The sequence below is a fragment of the Varanus komodoensis genome, unplaced genomic scaffold (genome assembly GCF_004798865.1).
Source record: "Varanus komodoensis strain SLA01 unplaced genomic scaffold, ASM479886v1 scaffold30, whole genome shotgun sequence".
In the NCBI taxonomy this organism is placed as follows: domain Eukaryota; kingdom Metazoa; phylum Chordata; class Lepidosauria; order Squamata; family Varanidae; genus Varanus; species Varanus komodoensis.
Window position 1 is genome coordinate 2,613,823 of NW_025335762.1, and position 18,652 is coordinate 2,632,474.

The 18,652-nt window shown below is 48.9% G+C and overlaps 1 protein-coding gene across 6 annotated transcripts in view; it reads left to right on the forward strand.

Moving 5' to 3' along the window:
* SORBS3 (sorbin and SH3 domain containing 3) overlaps positions 1-18,652 on the forward strand; it is a 60,694-nt gene that overhangs the window by 26,803 nt on the left and 15,239 nt on the right. For 3 of the 6 annotated variants that reach the window (XM_044437459.1, XM_044437461.1, XM_044437460.1), the window contains exons 4-13: positions 699-953; positions 1,426-1,543; positions 2,308-2,540; positions 3,589-3,652; positions 4,780-4,818; positions 5,459-5,546; positions 7,518-7,614; positions 9,695-9,754; positions 12,736-12,822; positions 14,207-14,274. In XM_044437459.1, coding sequence (XP_044293394.1) covers positions 699-953; positions 1,426-1,543; positions 2,308-2,540; positions 3,589-3,652; positions 4,780-4,818; positions 5,459-5,546; positions 7,518-7,614; positions 9,695-9,754; positions 12,736-12,822; positions 14,207-14,274 — 1,109 coding nt within the window. Of the gene's footprint in view, positions 1-698; positions 954-1,083; positions 1,544-2,307; positions 2,541-3,588; positions 3,653-4,779; positions 4,819-5,458; positions 5,547-7,517; positions 7,615-9,694; positions 9,755-12,735; positions 12,823-14,206; positions 14,275-18,652 lie in introns of all 6 variants that reach the window. The other 3 variants (XM_044437464.1, XM_044437463.1, XM_044437462.1) reach the window with 3 other exon arrangements.

Below are 18,652 nucleotides of genomic sequence, written 5' to 3' on the forward strand. Positions count from 1 at the left end.
ATTTATCCATTTAAAACTTTTCTAGACTGTCCCTTACTGTGGTCTCAGGACGGTTTAACAACAAGACAACATAAAATAAAATAAAACAAAACACAGTGCCTAATAAAATTTCCAGCCAACAATAAAACCCCAATTAAAGCAATCAGATCTTAAAACATTGGGAGAATAAAAAGGTTTTAGCCTGGTGCCGAACAGAATAAAGTGATGGCACCAGGCGAACCTCTCTGGGGAGTGAATTCCACAATCAGGGTGCCACCGCAGAGAATAATACATTGTACCCACTCCATCCAGTTGGAAGAACCACTCATGAATAGCATCTCAGCCTTGTCTGGACTGAGCTTCATTTTCTGTACTGCTATGGTCTCAGTTACCCAACGCTCCGGATACCATTACATGTTGACTATCAAATGTCCGATATGGAATATTGAGATAAAATCCCATAATCATATAATCACATTTTCTGTAATTATAGTGCACGTCTATATGAGTATCTAGAAAAGATTTGACATGAACATTGCTGGTGGAAATTTGGAGGAGCATCCTGGGAGCTCCTTTGCTTCAGCTTGGGTTGCAGCCCTATGACAGCTTTAGAAAGATCCAGCATGCTGCCTAGCTGCTCCAGGGTGTCTGCGGTTGTGTCCCCTGTGGGCCCAGGCCAAAGCGCTTACACAATGCTTCTGTTTCCCAAACCCATTCAGGGTGTGTCGTATGCTGAGCGGCATCTTCATAGCCATGGGAACCACCTCTCTCCTTCCCCAGCAGAAAGGCCCAGCCTTACCTCTCCACCACCTCATTCTAGAGCTGGAGTACCCGAGGCGACTCCCTGCCTCAGTCTGGAAGACTTCATCCCCTCGCACCTCCAGAAAAGCTTGTCTTTTGGCAACAGCACAAATCCGCTCTCTCCTCGGGCTACGTCAACTCCACAGACTGTGTGGACTCCACCTCACCGCAGAGTGAGTTTAGCAGGCTCAGAGACTCTCTCTCTCCCCGTGTGTGTGTGTGTGTGTGTGTGTGTGTGTGTGTGTGTGTGTGTTCACATGTCCACATGAGTGCCACGATCTACATGCTTGCCCTCCCAAACAGTCACTCCCTGGGGCAGTTGCGTTACAAGAAATGAGGCAAAGGACAAACCGTGGTGTACCATGGGAACTTGGTCCCAACGAGGTGAGACAGCAGAGGTCTGCACAGGTCTCCTCGCTCCATGCACAGAGCCCAGCTGCAAAGCTTTCAGGTGCAATGTTCCACCATTCCAAGGTGAGGCTGCTACAAGTACATCAAACCTGTGAAGCGTATTTCTATAGAATATGCATTTTAAGTAGAAGCGATCTCGTGGAATAGAGCTGAGCCACTTTTCAGACTTAGATACAGTGAAAGGGAGGAGTAGTACAGACTTAAGTGATGGTTTTGTTGTATCCCTCCCTGAAGGTACCTGTGATTCGTAACTGCGGATCAAATACCCTGAATTTTGAGTTCCATGACACAGCAGCCCGCACCGTGCAAAATGGGATATCCCAACCGCAGAAGACAAGCCAGTGGAATTCAGGTAATTCCAGCCAAGGATATAGGAAATAAAAGATTCCCCTATCAAGGAAAGTTGCCTTTTGCTTCCATCCCCCTGTTCATTTGCCAGAGGCTTTGTTTTAAGCCAGCCAGGCTGTCTCTGCTCCCTCCTATCAGCAGAAGAGCTGATAGCTGTTAGTGTTCAGATGAGCTTCACTAAGGGCCAAACTCAATTTTAGAGATGCTCTCGGGGGCCTTTTCCAGGGATGGGTGAGGATGGGGCCAAAGCCAAAGAGAGAAATGGCAAAAAAGCCAGAGTATTTCAGTATGACTGTAGAACCTTGTGCTTGGTCTACTCAGCAGTAAGCAAGTCCCATGGAGTTCAGTGTAGGAAAGGCATGGTGTATGGGATCCAGAGGAACCACATCCTTTCCCTGGGCAAGATCCAACTTCTTTCAGCGCAGAACTGCTGAAGCGAATAGTGGAGCCGCATGCTCTAACTCCAAGCTCAGAAGGACTTTAAAGGAGTTGCTTTGCTGGAACAGGCCAAGGTTCCCCTGGGTTTTGGGGGGCAGCCAGCCACATGTCCCTGGGAAGATGCAAGTGGACTAGAATGGTGAGAGCCTTTTCTTGTTCCTCATCCCCAGCAGCTGCTGGTCAGGTGCCTACAGATCCTTCTAAACACATGCATCCTATCTGGCTGTCGTAGATAATACGATACAAACCCAGTAAAAACAGGGTTTCCCCAAAGCTGGTCAGGTTTGCCTCACGTTCCTACATGGCCCTGCTGTCTCTCTCTCTTTGCAGCATATAATTGGTACCCAACCTGGCCTGCCAAGGAAATTAGACCACTGAAATCTCAAGCTGCCCCTGACCCATGCCCAACTGCTGCAGCTGCCAGCCCTGCTGTGAATGGCCCCCCTCAGCCAGGCTGGTCGGCCACCTGGACTAAAGATGCAAGAAGGAAAGAAAAGCGCTGGGTGAAGTATGACGGGATTGGCCCAGTGGATGAGTCTGGGATGCCCATCGCATCACGCTCGGTGAGTCCTTGGATGCATGGGACAGAAATAAAACGCAGAAATGCCTTTTCTTTGGCATTCCCTTGTTCCTTCTTGCAGCCAAGCGGAATTGGTCTTAAGAATCTTTTGGATGAGAGATGCAGTTGGAGCAGAACCTTTTGAAGGGATCCACTTGGCATCTTAAAGGGAATGGTGTGGATGATTGAGCTGAAACTGAATGTCCCCAGTGGTCTCTCCAAACTTGCTTGGATTAAAAAAAAAAAAACCTCTTCCTAGCCTGGCCTGGCCATTCTGTGCCAAACAAATAGTTCTGAAAGCACTTCTACAAAAGGAAAAGAATGACCTGGTACAGATGAAGTGGAGAGTTAATACAAACTGTGATTTACCGGTTGGAAGCCCTTTCTGGGAATGTGTGCTCTTTCCTCCATTTTCCACCCTTCCCTCTCTCTTTCTTGGCCTTAGCCATGGATTTAAAAGAGATCTGCACTGGCTCTAACCACAGCCAATGGGAACCTGCATTCCTTTACAGAATTCAAGCGAAGATGCTGATGTGTAATGCAAAACTATAGCTAAAGGGCAGGAAGGGGGAAATTTGCCCAGAGAGGAAATGAGAGGGTACTTGCTCTGGAACTGGGCTCCCTGTTTTCACACTGCACGGTTGTATTTGCACTGGACTAATGTAAGAGCCACTTTAAAATTTGCTTCATGGAGGCCTTGCATGCATCTCTGTGAACAGATTCTTATGGAATCTCTGCAGGTGAGTCTCTTCAAGGTTTTCCGCATCCTTCTTTTACCTGTCTTTCCACTCTGGACACAGTGGCAGGAAGCAGTGCCTCAGCAGGAGGTGCAGCTTATATGACTGTAGATTGTCTTGCCCTAGAAAGAGCCACTTTCCCCCTCTTAACATTTGTACTTTCTGCGTAGCATGAAAATGCAAAACCAAGATGGCAGAATTCGGTGCAGATGTGATCTTCCTTCAAGCCTATCACTCTCCTCCTGAACTTAACCTTCTTTCTTTCCACTCTCTTTTCCCCTGCTAATGATTCTGCACATCTGGCTTCTGTTCTAGAGTGTGGACAGCCCCCGGGATTGGTATCGAAGTATGTTTCAGCAAATCCACAGCAAGCTTCCTGGTAAGATCATCTCAAAGCAATGTGCTAATATAGTTCCCAAAACTTGGATTCTAGTTCTGATGAGCTTGCTTCAGCAAATAGAGGTGGTAACATATGTTCACCCTTTTGAGAAATATATGTCTTAAGCACATTCCCACATCATTATTGGGCGGCCTCTACTGGCCAAAATCTCACTCTGCCGGTTTTTTCTATACCTCTGATTGCAGCCAGACTGCAGGGATTTGGGAAATGCAAGCTGTGTGGCTCTGAATTTTGGCAAATGTGAAAGGCACGGCAAATAAGCCTGGCTGCTAGGAAGTTCAGCTATGGACACACCTGGAGGATCTAGACAAGCAGAGTCTCAGCCTTCAAATTGTGTTATGTGGAGCTCAACTTAACCTGTTCCCCCATGTATAAATATATTATTGCCTCTTGATCTCAGCAGTCCAAGATGCAGCTTGAAACCTGCATAACAGCTGCCAGAGCCTAATCCTGTTTAAGGAGCATGTTGAGTCTGGACAAAGTCCCACAACTCCCAGCGTTCCCCAGGCAGCCACGATGTCTCTGTATGCACAGGATTGCACCCTACATCTGTGGTTGCCTTTATTACTCCATTTTAGGTTGCTTCCTGCCTTTTTAAAGAGAAAGAGGACCAGAGCATTTAATAAGTAACAGTGACCACAGTAGCGCTCCAGGGAGGCCAGACTCCTCTGTCTATGTCACAGGATAGCTCTGGACTCTCCTTTACTTCATTCTTTGTTTGGCCACCATGCTGCGTTCTGAGCAGACAGTTTATTTCTGTGTCCTTTGCTTTGCCCTTGAAAACAGGGAGGGGACCTGGCTTCCCTGGGCAGTGGTCAGGGCCCCAGCCCCCCTCACAACCCATGCCGATGCCTCCCCTTAACCGTTTTTCTGGCTTAGCACTGAGCAGCTGAACCTCACCACTGCAGAGGTGAGCTTTAATTGACTACAGAGCTTCCTCTGCAGCCTGCCAGCATGGTCAGACCCGGCTGGCCAGTGCATGGTTGTTGCAGGATGTTACCCCACAAGGGACCCCCGGTAGAAAAGAGGTTCCAACAGAGGACATTTGGTGAAATCACCCTCAACACTGAAATTGGGCCTGCTTGAGCATTTCCCTTCTCTTTCAGAACCAGAACTGGACCAGGATTTCTCCTACAAATTCAGAGGTACTTCTGAATGTGTGACCTATGGGGAGATCCCTGGATTTTATGCAGATCGTTTAAGAAAAAAATAATTAGAAGGTTGCTGGAGACTTGTGGGTGGGTGTTGAGTTCTGTACCATACCAGAGGCTCCAAGGGAGGGTTTTATTCATGGGTGATAAGCCGAAGCCAAGCAAAACAAAATTATCCTAAAATTATGTGCATCTCCATAAGTGGATTCCGTGAGGCCAGGACTGGCGGAGTATGTGAAGCTCACAGCAGCAAAGAGGGCTCGGGCATGGCGGCATTTCCCTCAAAGTAGGCACCGTGCCAAGAAAGGGCCACCAGATCTGGAAGGGCACTCGCCACTGTGGACCGGCCATGTGGTTGGGGCCATCCAAATGTTGGTCCCTCTGTGAGAGAGCAGCACAGGGAAATATGCCCCCCACACACCTGGAAAGATGTCTAAAGCAGCCTTCTCCAATCCTATGCCTTCCAGATGTGCTAGACTTCAACTGCTGTGGCCATGCAGGCTGGGAATGGTGGGGACTGCAGCCCAAAACATCTGGAGGATACCCAGTTGGGAATGGCTGGTCTGAAGTTTGTGTGTGTGTGTGTGTGTGTGCCTGTGTGCCTGTGTGCACATGTGATTTTTCTCTCCTCCAGGGTCCAAGCCACCGGGACTCATGACCAAGGGACAATCACCAGCACTAACATCAAGCAGTTCTTCTTGTCAGCAGAACGGCTTGGACTGGTGAGTAGAACTGGCACAGAGAAGATATCAGCAAGGAGAGTCGTTGAGGGAGTCTGCCTGCCTCTGGCCCTCCTGAATCCGTCTGCTCCAGGGCCTCTTTGGGACACTAGAGGGAGCTGTGAGGCATGCCAAGAGAAAATGGATTTTAGACATTTTTATGCTCAGAAGGAACACATGGCTATTAAACTGATTAGTGCACTTAGGTGCTTTGATAACTTTTTCTGATGACTTAACACTCAATCACTTGGAGCAGTGAGGTAATTTTACACCCTGGACCTAAAGGCCTTACTTACTTAGTTGGACCATAAGGAAGGCTGAGCGCTGAAGGACTGAGGCCTTTGAATTGTGGTGCTGGAGGAGACTCCTGCGAGTCCCTTGGACCACAAGGCGATCAAACCGGTCAGTCCTAGAGGAGATCAACCCTGACTGCTCTTTAGAAGGCCAGATACTAAAGATGAAACTCAAATACTTTGGCCACCTAATGAGAAGGAAGGACTCCCTGGAGAAGAGCCTAATGCTGGGAACAATTGAAGGTCCAGAGAGGTCCGCCTGGCGCCGTCGTTATTTGTTTTTCGGCGCCAGGCGAAGACCTTTTTATTTAAGCAGCATTTTAAATGTTAATACTATTGAATTTTATCTGGCCAGGGCGGCTTATTTTATATTGATTGTGTGTGTGTGTGTGTGTGTGTGTATTAAATTATTATTATTATTCTAATGTATATATTTTAATTTTTATTCATGTGGATCTAATTTATTGTTGTAAGCCGCCCCGAGGCTTCGGCGAATGGGGCGGCATAAAATGTTTTAATAAATAAATAAATAAAAGAAGAAAGGGACGGCAGAGAATGAGGTGGCTGGATGGAGTCACTGAAGCAGTTGGTGTGAGCTTAAGTGGACTCCAGGGGATGGCAGAGGACAGGAAGGCCTGGAGGAAGGTTGTCCATGGGGGCGCGATGCGTCGGACACAACTCCGTGACTAACAACAACAACTTACTTATTTTACTTACATCTTGCCTTTTTTCCTTCAAGAAACTCAAGGCAACTTGTATTATCCGTCTCCTTTTCTCTGTTAAATCCCCCTAACATTCTTGTGGGGCAGGTCAGCCTAAGAGTCAGTGACTGGCCCAAAGGCACCCACCGAGCTTCATGGCTGTTGTGTGCGCATTTGAACCCAGATCTCCCAAGTCCCACTCTGTCACTCTAATCACCATGCGCCACATTTCTTTTGTGTGTGTTTTCCAGGGGTGGGGATGTTTGTATGTCCATGGATATTACTTCAGTTGTGAAGTACACAACTAACATTTTTCTTCCCCTCTGCCATTCCATGCTTTGGAATTGCTTTTATGTTATCAATGGGATAGAACAAGGACCACTTTCACTCCTAAGAAGCCCTTGAGAGTGCATTCCATGGGTGGCAGAGGTTGAAAAGCAAAGGAGGGGAGCAAATGCAGGTGGGCAAAAACAGCAGAGCATTTTAGCTTACAAGTCTTACCACCACTGAGTGGTAAGAGATGTAAGCTAAATTTTCCTCGTTTTAGCCTGAGGAAAGGTATTTCAGCCTCCGAGACTGGGAGAGGAGCTAAATGTCAGGAAACCACCAAAGCATCCACGGTCTTATTTATTTTTTATTTATGTACTGCCCAAGAACTTAAGGTCTCTGATCATTTGGGAAGTGCAGAGTCGGGGGACCTGGCCATATGGTGTTTGGTCCCTGATTCTGGGGTTTCAGCATAGCTACTGTCACTTGATTTTGCCACGGAATAGGAGGTCACAGAGTGTGTGAGCAATGCCCTACAGAGGGTGCAAAGATGCAAAGGAGGTACAAGGGAGCGCTGCACTAGGGGAACCCCTTCTGTTCTGGTGCAGTCATTGCTGAGACCTTGGGCTCAAACTCGAGGGAGTTGTAGGACCAGGGGAGGATGGGAGCAAGTTTCACCGTTTCCTTAAGGCTTCCTCCTCCTTCTCTTACAGGAGAAATTGGGAAGCAACTGATGCCGCAGCCTTGGAGCCCAGGAGCATTTTTGACTATGAACCTGGGAAATCATCCATCCTCGACTATTCCAACTTGGTATGTAGTGTGCTTTGACTAGTGACAGAAGAACATAAGAAGAGCTGTGTCATCAATGACATGGAAGAAGGGGTGAACAGTCTGCTGATCTAATTTGCAGACGATGCTAAAACGGAGGCAGTGGCCACAACTGAGGAGCAGATACTCCAGATCCAAAAGGATCTGGACAGACTATGGAAGTGGGCAGGAGACAACAGGATGGCGTTCAATGTGGATAAGTGCAAGGTCTTGCACTTCGGGCATAGGAATAGCTGTCATAAGTACAGGATAGGGGACAAGTGGCTGGAGAGCAGCACTTGTGAAAGGGACCTCGGTGTGCTGGTTGACTGCAGGCTAAACATGAGTCGGCAGTGTGATGCGGTGGTCAAGAGGGCGAACGCCACCCTTGGTTGCATAGCCAGAAGCATGGCTTCTAGATTGAGAGAGGTATTACTGCCACTCTGTACAACTCTGGTGCATCCGCAACTGAAGTATTGTGTTCAGTTTTGGACCCCTCATTACAGGAAGGATATAGCCAGGTTAGAGTCAGTGCAGCGTAGGGCCACAAGGTTGGTGGTCGGTTTGCAGGGGATGCCGTATGAGGCGAGACTGAGGGAACTGGGTCTCTTCAGCCTGGAGGAGACTCAGAGGGGATCTGTTGGTGACATACAGGTATGTGAGGGGATGTCACATGGAGGTGGGTAGAGACCAGTTCTCCCCTGCAGAGGAAGGCAGGACGCGCTTCAGCAGAGCCAAGCTCAGGGAGCCAAGGTTCCATTTAGATGCCAGGAAGTACTTCCTGCCAGTTAGGACCCCGAGGGTGTGGAATGGGCTTCCACGGGCGGTGGTTGAGGCCCCATCGGTGAGCGTGTTCAAAGATAGGCTAGACATGCACATGGTGGGCATGTTGTGAGCAGACCTGGCTGGAGCTGGGGGTCAGACTAGATAGCCTGGGAGGCCCCTTCTGACTTGCTCTGTTTCTATGTTCTATGTTTCTATGGTGGATCAAGCCAAAGGGCTCTCTCATCCACACAGTGGCGAACCAGCTGCCCACGGGATCCCATGAGCAGCATAGCAGTACCCTCCTACCCATGATCCCCAGCAACTGGTAAACGTAGGCATACGGCCTCTCATACCGGAGAGAGCATTTAGCACCAGTAGCCACTGATACTCTTTTCCTCCATGCATTTGTCCAATTCCCTTTTAAAGCTGTCCAGTTTGATGGCCATCGTTTCCTCCCATGGAAGGGGGCTTTATAGCTTAGCTAGGCACTTTGTGAAGAAGTTCTTCCTGTCACCTGAATTTTCCACCAATCAGCTCCCTTGGTTGATGCTGGGTTCTAGTATTATGGGAGAGGGAAAAACATGTCTTCCTCTCCACTTTGCGCACTTATTGCGTATTTCTGAACACCTCTATCATGTCTCTCCTTATTTGCATTTTTTCTAAGCTACACTAACTCAGCTGTTGCAACCTTTCCTCACAGAGGACTTGCTCCAAACCCTTGATCATTGCAGTTGCCCTTTTCTGCACTTTTCCCAACTCTACAGTATCCTTTTCAGGTGCCGTGACCAGAACCATATTCCAAATTCTCAGTGCAGTTGTGCCCTAGATTTGTATCATGGCGGTACAGTACTGGCCAGTTACATTTCCAGTTCCTTTCCCGATTATGCCTAACATGGAGTTTGCCTTTTTCCCGGCAGCTGCTTTTGTCACTGGGTTGCAGGGTGTTCACTGATGTGATCTAGCAACAGGTCCACGCAGTGTCCGGCCTGAATCGTGCATTGTCAACCACCGGAAGCAAAGTGGAGTCCAGGGCTGTGAGGCTCCCTGTTCCTTTCCACCTTCTAGCAAGTCAGCCCCACTGAACTCGGGGGGACTTGAGGCATGGCGGATACGTGCTGCACAAGCTGAGCTCAAGGAAGCACAAACTTAGAACAATAGCTGCTGCATCATATGGAGAATCGCTTTTTGTAGTGGGAAACCCCACCCCAAGCTTGTCCGTTCTGTCTGACTGAGGAGTCCAGTGTCAGGTTGGTTAACCATCTCTAGTTCAGTGGCCCTTTCACTGATGCTTTCATTAGCTCTCCGTTGCTCTTTGCAGCCGAAGAAACCGCTCGCAGTGTCTCTGGCGCAAGAGCGGCCGTCCGCCACTCCGATTGAGGTGAGTCCTCCCTAGGGCTTGGTCCGGGCCACAGAGGAACAACTGGGACCCAGCCAAGCATATGCTATAAAATTCCTCAGAAAAAACCAAACCAAGCAAGCTTGGAGATTAGCGCAGCGAGCAGGAGAGGACGGGGCCGTGCTTGAGAGCCTCTGTGCAGGGTTCCCCCAAGACGGCTGGAGTGCAGCTGTGTTTACTGGCTTCCATGGAGCAGGGTTCTCTGTTACTTCCTCTCCCCTCCTACTTTGCCTTGAAGATCGTCATCTGTGCTGCAGGCACACTGCCAAGAACTGCATGCTGTGGATAGAGAAGAGGGCCGCAGGTCAGCATTCAGAGTGGGAACAGGGCCATGGTCCCCTCGCGGGTCCCTCCAAGCCAGGTGCTCCTTCGGGGCTGCAGTCAGGATCTCACAGGAAAAGAGAGCTTGAACAAGCCATGGCCAGGCAGTTCAGGTTCTGCATCAAGCAAAGCTAATCTCGGTGGCTGAAATGAATTACTCAGATGAAGCAAATAATCCGCAGTTCCTCCTGTTCCACATAGCATATCCCCCCGCATTTAAAAATGATTTTGCATAACATTTTTCCTGGCCCTCTGCATACGGGAAGGGCAGTCAGCTACAAAGAAGCTGCTGTAGATGCTGCCCACAATTACTTTCTGGTTGCTGAGATTTTAACAGTAATTGTCTAGGCACTTTGCAACATAAATTTGCAGCTGGCGCTAGAACTCTTTTTTTCCCCTTTTTAATGGAGGTTAAAATTCTCAGGCTACTAAATTCTTTGTCCAGTATCACATTCTGCATTCCTGTTGAGTCACTTCCTCCTTTTGCCATTTTGGTACAATTGTTTCTTTCTCTGAGGTGTTTCCCTCTGTGTCAGGGGTCTCAAATGCCGGGACGGGCGGGCACGGGGAGGGGCCCTGCGGCCTTCAAAGTGCCAGCGGCGCCCGGGCCGGCCTCCGGATGAGCGGCCCACCACCACCGCGGTGGTGGCATCCTTAATGCGGCCCAGCCTCACTCAGCCTCTACTTCCAGCGGCCTCCAGGTCAGTTGAGTTTGAGACCCCTGCTCTGTGTGAAAATGGAGGGCATCTGTGGTTCAAATGTAATTTTAAAGTTGCCCTTTTTTATCCTAGCATTCTCCCTAAATGGCCACCTAGGGACCCTTTTGCAATGGCTTGCCCCAAACCTGCTGGCTGTTAGCTGACTGAGACATATTGGGTGTTCCCCTTGCCCTGAAGTGACTTCCAGGAGAGTAGCTATGTTAATCTGATACAGAGACAAGAACACCAAATCTTATGACTTCTTTAAAGACCAACAGAACTGTATTATCATTTATAAATTTTCATGGAGCTGGTGTGCAGAACATCAGAAGGAAGCTTCCACAACAGCGAAAGCACCTTTAGGCTCCTCAAACAAATGTGTTTGTAGACAGAAACGTTGTTCTTCAACACAATGTTCCCTCCTGAAATACCAACAGAATGTTGCCAGAAAGAGCAGCTACCTAACCAGATATAGTTTAAATTAAAACCTTACAGGTAAAAATCCTGGGAAAGTAAAAAGAGGATCTCCGGGTGCCAATAAGAAAACACATGTAAGAGTATCAAAGCTGGGTTGGTATAATTGAGAAATGTGCCTGATCTTTTGCAGTGACCTACAACTCTCAAGATAGATGTGATCTCCACTGTTAAAAATCACGTATGGCTCTCTGCAATTTAGGAACTTTGTCCGTGATTATCCTTCATGCAGCAGGCTTCTGCCCCTCCCTTTAAAGAATTCTTGTGTGGCCTAGGTTTTAATGAGGCAACAGATGTGTGTTTTGATTGTACTCCTTCAGCTCATGTAAAAGAGTGTTGCAAGGAACCCTGTAGGCCATCCTGTCTCAGACCATGTTCAGTGCAGGAATCCAGTTAAAAGCATCTCGGGCAGGCAGCTACCAAGACTCTGCTTCAACATACCTCTGCCCGTGGAGTCTACCATCCCAGGCAGTTGGTTCCATTGTCTATCTATTCCGACAGCTAGGAAGCTTTTCCTGATGTTCCCCTGAAATCTACCTTGCTGTAACTGAAAAAGTCCCCTATTTTAGGGCCTTCAAACTTGAGGACAGAGAACAAGTTCAGCTCTCTTCAGTGTAATCGCCTTTTAAGTATTTAGAAAGTACTCCCTTCCTTGCAAGGCTAAATAAACCCAGCCCTTCAATCTATCCTTGCAGGATTAATACTTATGACTGAATGCTCCTCCATATAAGATGATGATGCCTTGCACATAGAAAGCTGGCACGTTAGGATTCTAGCCTAGCCCTTTGCCTGACATGCTAGTTAACTATGTGTAGAAATCATTTTAATTTCTTTCTGAGGCAGTATTTTGTCCTGTGCACCTTTACCTGAAGACTGAATTGAGACACAGGACTGCTGGCCGCAGCAAACCAAGACCCTCTTATCTGTTTCCATGCCTGTCCATCTCTGCGTTGTGTCCTTCAGGCTGCATGCCTGTGTGTGCATACTGTGTTGTGTGTCATTTCTGCACTGCCCAATAGCACTCCGGGCAGTTTACACAGATTGCTCTTGGGAAGCTGTCCCATTGAGCTCCGCAGGAAGGACTTTTGTGTGCCTAGCATCTGATTTTATTGCTCACAGATGTTTTTTACGGCAGGCAAGTCTGTTCTAAATTGTTGAAATTGTTGGGTTTTCTGTATTTTAATTATATTGTGTCAACCGTTTTGAGAATATTATGCTAATCAAACGGTATATAAATGCTTTAAATAAAATAAATTGGCAACGCAGGGCAGTTTCACCTGAAGGAGCTACTTCACATTGCAGTTTCTGCACCCAACGCAGGCCATCAAGCCCCTAAGTTCCCCCCCCCCCCCCCCCCCCGGCATCACCACCCCACCATGCCTCTGTCTTGACTAGTCCTAAGAGCTGTGCAGCTTGCTAACTGTAGCACTACGAGGCCACCAAGCCGCCTGTTTCTCTATCCCCTCTCAGGAGCAATTGGCCAAGGAGCTGCAGCAGCTCAGTGAAGAACTGGACAAGGACATTAAAGCCATTGAGATGCGCCACCATGGCCACAAGGTAACCCTCGTCTCGCTGCCCCTTCTGTGGCCATCGCTTAGAACTACCACCGCGATGTCTTCGTGCTGCCTTAGCATTCGTGCCTTGCCCATCTGGTGCCCTTCCCCCAAATTCAGACAAAGGCAAAACTCCCTCTTTGGAGTCTGCAAAGGCAGTCTTGGCTGGAAATGCCCCTTAACTTGTTTACTGGTCTGAATTTGAGTTAAGAGTTTGGGTTTGGGATTCAGGAGATTTGGTTTCTAGTCCCTGCTCAGCTGTGGAGCCAACCGGGTGACTTTGGGCAAGTCCCAGACTCTCAGTCCAACCTACCTCACAGGGTGGTGTGGGGATAAGATAGAGAGAAGCAGCAGGATGTAAGTTATTCTGAGTTCTTTAGAAAATGAAAAAGGTGAGATATACATCTAATAGCAACATCTAATATATACATAAAATACAATATTTCAGATTTAATTCAAAAATAATTAAGGGCACAATTCTATGCATGTTTAGATAGGAAAAAACCCTACTCCTAGCATTCTGCAGCCAGTCATACTGAGAACTGTAGGACTTCTTCCTCTTGAAGCATGTATAGGGTTGCATCCTAAATAGGTTACCTTTAATAAGAAACAAATTAAAAAGCAATTTAAAAAGATTTCAGTCATTCATGTCTGTAAGTTATTTCAGTTAATAAATATACAGAATTTACATTTTTTCAGCTTCTTGTGCAATAGGCAAATTTTTGCTTATGAAACAATTCGCATGCATAAATAGTATCAAAGCACTGAATCTTTGTGCTAGGAGAAAAAGGATTTCTGCTAGTGGTAGAAGTTTGCACTAGCAGAGTAACACCTGTGGGTACAAACCACTGACTTCCAGAACCTTTATATTTCTATAGGAACTCCCTCCCATACCTAAGAAATATGCATGCTTTCCCATGCAAATCCTCCGCCTTTTATTCACAAGTCCCCTCGTCTTCAATAAGCCTCGCTCTCATATTAAAACGACAGCCTTAAAAATATCAAACGTCTGGGAACGGCTTGCTTTTTATTTTTCAGTTATGCTCTTTTATGTGTTGCAATCATGGATTATGCATAACTTTCTTCTTTTTTAAAACTTGTTTTGGTAAATGCCAAAAGCAGCTCCCCGCCCGGAGCCCTGTGCAGGAGCGGCGGTCCTTTAGGACCCAGCCGCGCCCTGCCCTTCCGCCCGCCTACCCGCCCGCCCGCCGGCGCTCGCTCGCTCGCTCGCCCGCTCCTTGGAGCGCACTGCCTGCGACGCGCGCTCCGCCTCCCGCCCCGCTGGGCAGCGATTGCGCTGCTGGCCCCACTCCGCGCGGGACGCGCTCAGCCGCCGCGCCTCGCCTCGCCTCGCCTCGGCTCAGCTCGGCTCTTTCTCTCCCGCGCAGGGCTCCTCGCCGGCCGCGCCCGCCTCCGCCGCCAGCCCGGCCTCCTCTCCGGCCTCCGCTGCCCGCCGGTGAGTATGCGGACGGGACGGGACGGGGCGCTGCCCGGCCAGCGGCTTCTCGCTTCGCGCTGCCACACCTCGGCTCGCCGCGGCGAGGGTGGCGTCATCCCCGAAGCATCTGGGGTGGATCCGGCGCTCGCCGCCCGGGGCTGTGGGTGTGTGTGTTGGGGGGGGGGGAGAAGTTGGGGCGGAGTGGGAGGGGAAGAGAGGGAGCACGGTGGCGGCGGGGGCAGGATGTGAAAGTTGGGAGAAGAAACGGGGGGAGCAGCTTCCTCCGACCTGGTGCCTTCCAGATGTTTTGGAGGACGATATCCAGCATTCCTGACCGAATGGGGCTGATGGGGAGCGGAGTCTGAAACACTTGGTGGGCACCCGGTTGGAGAAGGTTGAAGTGCAAACTTTTTTGCATTTAGCAGCTCGACGGGAATTACCCCGTTTGAGAAGCTGGTTTTTCACTAGGATTGTGTGTGTGTATGTGTGTGTGTTTCAGGTTGTTAGGTGACAGGAGCACAAGTTTGTGGGGCAGGTTTGAGCACAGGTTTGAACTCATCTGGGGCTTTGTAACCAAATGGAGCCTCCTTGCTTAGAAACAGTGTACCTGGGTTTTGTGGGTATGAGGGGAGCAAACAGCAGGGCATGGCCCTTTGCCTTATGGGACTTATGAAGTTCTGCTGGATGGATCTCTTTGGTCCGATCCTGCAAGGCTGTTCTTACCCTTCTTATCAATCAGGCACACATCCTGCTCCACAGAGAATAAGGAAGAGAAGCGTGGGGTCCTTGAGGAGGAGGAAGCGTTTGCTGCCAGGACTTTCTAGGAGTGTGGATGGGGCTGGAGGGGAAGCACCAAGCGCTTTGGCAACGCAGCTGCTGCTGCTGCTTCCTACACAGCTGGCTCTGTCGTGGCTTTTGATTCCAACTCTCAAGGGCTGGCACTTGGGACAAAGATGTGTGCAGGATAACCTGTGTGTGGCAGGAAAGCAGAGATGAGAAACATGTGGCGTGTGTTTGGGTCGCAATGGGGGACTGGGAGGATGTGATCGCTTGCCATCACTGTGCTGCTCTGCATCAGGTTGGTGTATGCTGAGCACTGCAGCATTCTACAGTTACTGCATTTCAGTCCTTCCCATTTGCACCGACGCTGTTCTGAGCAATTTGGAAAAGTTCCTTCTTCCCTCCGTTTTATCCTTAAAATGACCCTGTGAGGTAGGTCAGGCTGGGTGGTAGTGACTGCCTCAGGAATACCACAAGAGCTGCATGGCTAAGTGGGGATTTGGGCCCAGCTCTCCTGGGGCGTAGTTCAAGCGTCTAGCTCCCCAGGCTCTAGCCTGGATCTCACATCTTCACGGGAGCCTTCGATACTGAAGTCTTAACCAGGCATTACAGTGGGCGATAGCAATAATGCTGATGCTCATATAACACCTTGTGGGCAACTCCATAGGCATAAATTGTGTCCGGAAGGGCCTAGGAGGCGGCACAGTGGGGCATTCACTGAGTCGTGAAGAATAGCAATGAGGCAGTTGTGTAATTTTAGACCCAGGTCTTAATGGTCTTAGGGAGTCCCCTTTTAGATGGTTATATTATGGGGACGGGCCTTCCCATGGCCATGGGTATTACTTCCATGGTGATGTATATAACTTACATTTTCTTTCCCCCCATCTTTAATTACATTCCACTCTTTAAAATTGCTTCTACATGCCTGATCCTCTGTTTGCCAACCAGCAGTAAAAAGAAAACACAAATTCTGCATGTTTGCCATTCTGCATTTTCAGCACCAGTAAATCATAACATAAAATGGAATTTCTTCCTGCACCTGCTGCTTTTTGGGTGGTCGTTGGTGGAGCTGTGGGGGCCTGGACTTTGTCTCCAAGATCCAGCCCTCGATTTTCACGGAGCATCCAAGAGTCAGCATGCAAGAATTCTCTGTTTACATACCTGCATTTTCCAGGATGGCGGGGGAGGCACACAGAGGATGTCTTTCCCAAGCATTTCCACCAATTCTGCAGGCAGGTGGTTGTGTTAATAGTCAAGGTACACAGCCCTGATGCATCTGCCAGGGGTTTTATGATCGGTGTGAGGCAAAACAACCGGCTCTGCCAGGCTAGGCTCATGACCCTTTTGCCTCATTACAAAACCATCTAATGAGTCTAATACGAGCCGACACGGCAATCTTGCCAGGAGTGGCCCCAGCCATTTCGGATGCCTGAGGTGGAAAACCCAAGCAGCATCTTCCTGAGCACAATCCCATCAAAACTGTTGGGATCTCTGTAAAAGTAATCTCTGTGCTGTGGGACATAGCTCAGCCTTTCCCAAGTGTGTATATCACCCTAAAAACGTTCCTGGGAAAATGGGCGCGACGTTTCCCTCTCCAGCCGCTACCTCCCAGAATGAAAGACCGTTTTTCTTGTAGCAGCTGTCATATGCTGGGGCGACATTTTGAGGGTCTCACCATTTCTTTATTTATTTGGGCCCTTGCATGTTTTGCTGCAAGCAGTTGAGGATTTTACTTATGCAACATAATTTGTAGACAATTAGTAATGTGTTGACTCTTGTCCTTTTTTTAAAACAACTAAGACTACATTTAATATTTTGTTAGACCTTTGGTGTATTCAAAGCTCTTTAGGTATGTTAGCTTGGTAATCCTTACACCAGCCTTGTAAGGTTGGGCAATAATAACACCATAGGACAATGTGGAAGTTGAATCTGAGGAAGCGGCTTGTGCAAGGCAGTCTAGCCATGAATTCATGACTGAGGTAATCAAGAAGTTCTTGGTTCAAATGATTAATAGCCCTCTCTGTTAACCATTATACTATGGTGGTTTGTCAGCAGGCAGTTTGAAAGTTTTAGACATTTGAATATATGCTAATGAGTAGCAGCAGCCTCCTGCCCCATCCCAAAATGTGTGACCTGGGTATGACAACATAGGGAAAGGGTTAGACTTTCCTTCCCCAGCACCATGGTCTGGGTGTGAATTTCCCCTTCTTCTTCCCTGTGGCTGCTTTAGGATAAATAAATAGATTTCTCATCTCACGTCTCTTAGTTTTCCCCATGTGTCCCTTCCTTCCTTCCTCCTTCCTTCCTTAACTCACTTTGCTGTCCCTTTAAAAATTAAAAACCACTGTAGTTAAACTTCAGCAAAATCGCTGTTGCTTGCCAGTTTCTTGTTGCCGCCTCGGTGCTTCCTGTTGAGTTTGGTCTTTGCTTGCCAAGACAGCTCTGGAGGCCCTGGACTGGGATAAGGAATTACAGACAAGCCCGACACCCGGAAGGGAGCAGATGCTACAAGGGAGAGATAATGGGGTGGGGGAACAGCCTGGTGGGGGGGCAGGCCTCTGGTCTCCTCCACACTGCTTCTCAGTTCTGCTCTGCTTTGTTGCCATCAAGAGACGGGAAGAGCTGGTGGGGAGGCCTTGGAGGTAGAATGGGCCCCTGTTGCGAAGGGTGGGAGGTAAGCCAGGCAGGTTGGCCCTCATGGCGGGATAACTTGGAGATGTGAGAGCAGGTGGGTCGCCGGCCCTGTGCCTTTCCTACAGGACACACTTATCCTTTTGTTTGGGACTTCCTGGGCAGTGGGTAGGGTGGAGCTGATCCTAGCCAGGTCCTGGGTGTGGAATGGGCAGCAAACTGGTGGAGCCCGTGAGGTGTTTGAAGACCACATAAGCAGCGTTCTTCACCTCGCCTGGGGCCCTCCAGATGCGCTGCACTTGAGCTTCCATCAACCCCAGCTGGTGGTCAGGAATGCTGGGAGTTGTTGTCCAGAATATCTGAGGGCACCAGGCTGGAGAGGTAACTTGGTCAGATGGGGAAGTAGAAACAGGGGGAGAAGTGGATCAAGACCATGGTAGCAGTGGCGGAAAGCAGGGGCAAACCTTTCTCCCTTGCCATTTTTTCTGCTCTTCTCTGTGCCTTCCCACCACCCCTTCAGTTAATATTTAGCCCGCAGGGTAATTGTGTGTGTGTTTTATATTGGACAAATAGCAGCTTACCTGAAGATGCCAGCACTGACCCTGAGCCCTCAAACCACCTGTTCTGCCCTGAGATGCAGCCCTTCATAGAATCCTAGAGTAGTAGAGTTGGAAGGGGCCATGAAGGTTCAACCCCCTGCTTTTGTAGGACAGCACAGTACACCATCCCGCTCAGAGGGCTGCCCAGTTTTGCCTTGATTGTCTCTAGTGTGGGAGAGCCCCCCACCTCTCCAGGCAGCTGGCCCCACTGCCGTGTTGCTCTGACAGTGAGGAAGCTTTTCCTGCTGTCCAGCCTAAATCTGGGTTGCCTCAGCTTGAACTGATTATTCTGTATCCTACACTCTGGCTTCAGCAAGAAGCGATCTTGACCTTCCTTTTTGTGACAGCCTTTGAGGTACTTCTAGAGGGATATCATGTCCCCCCTT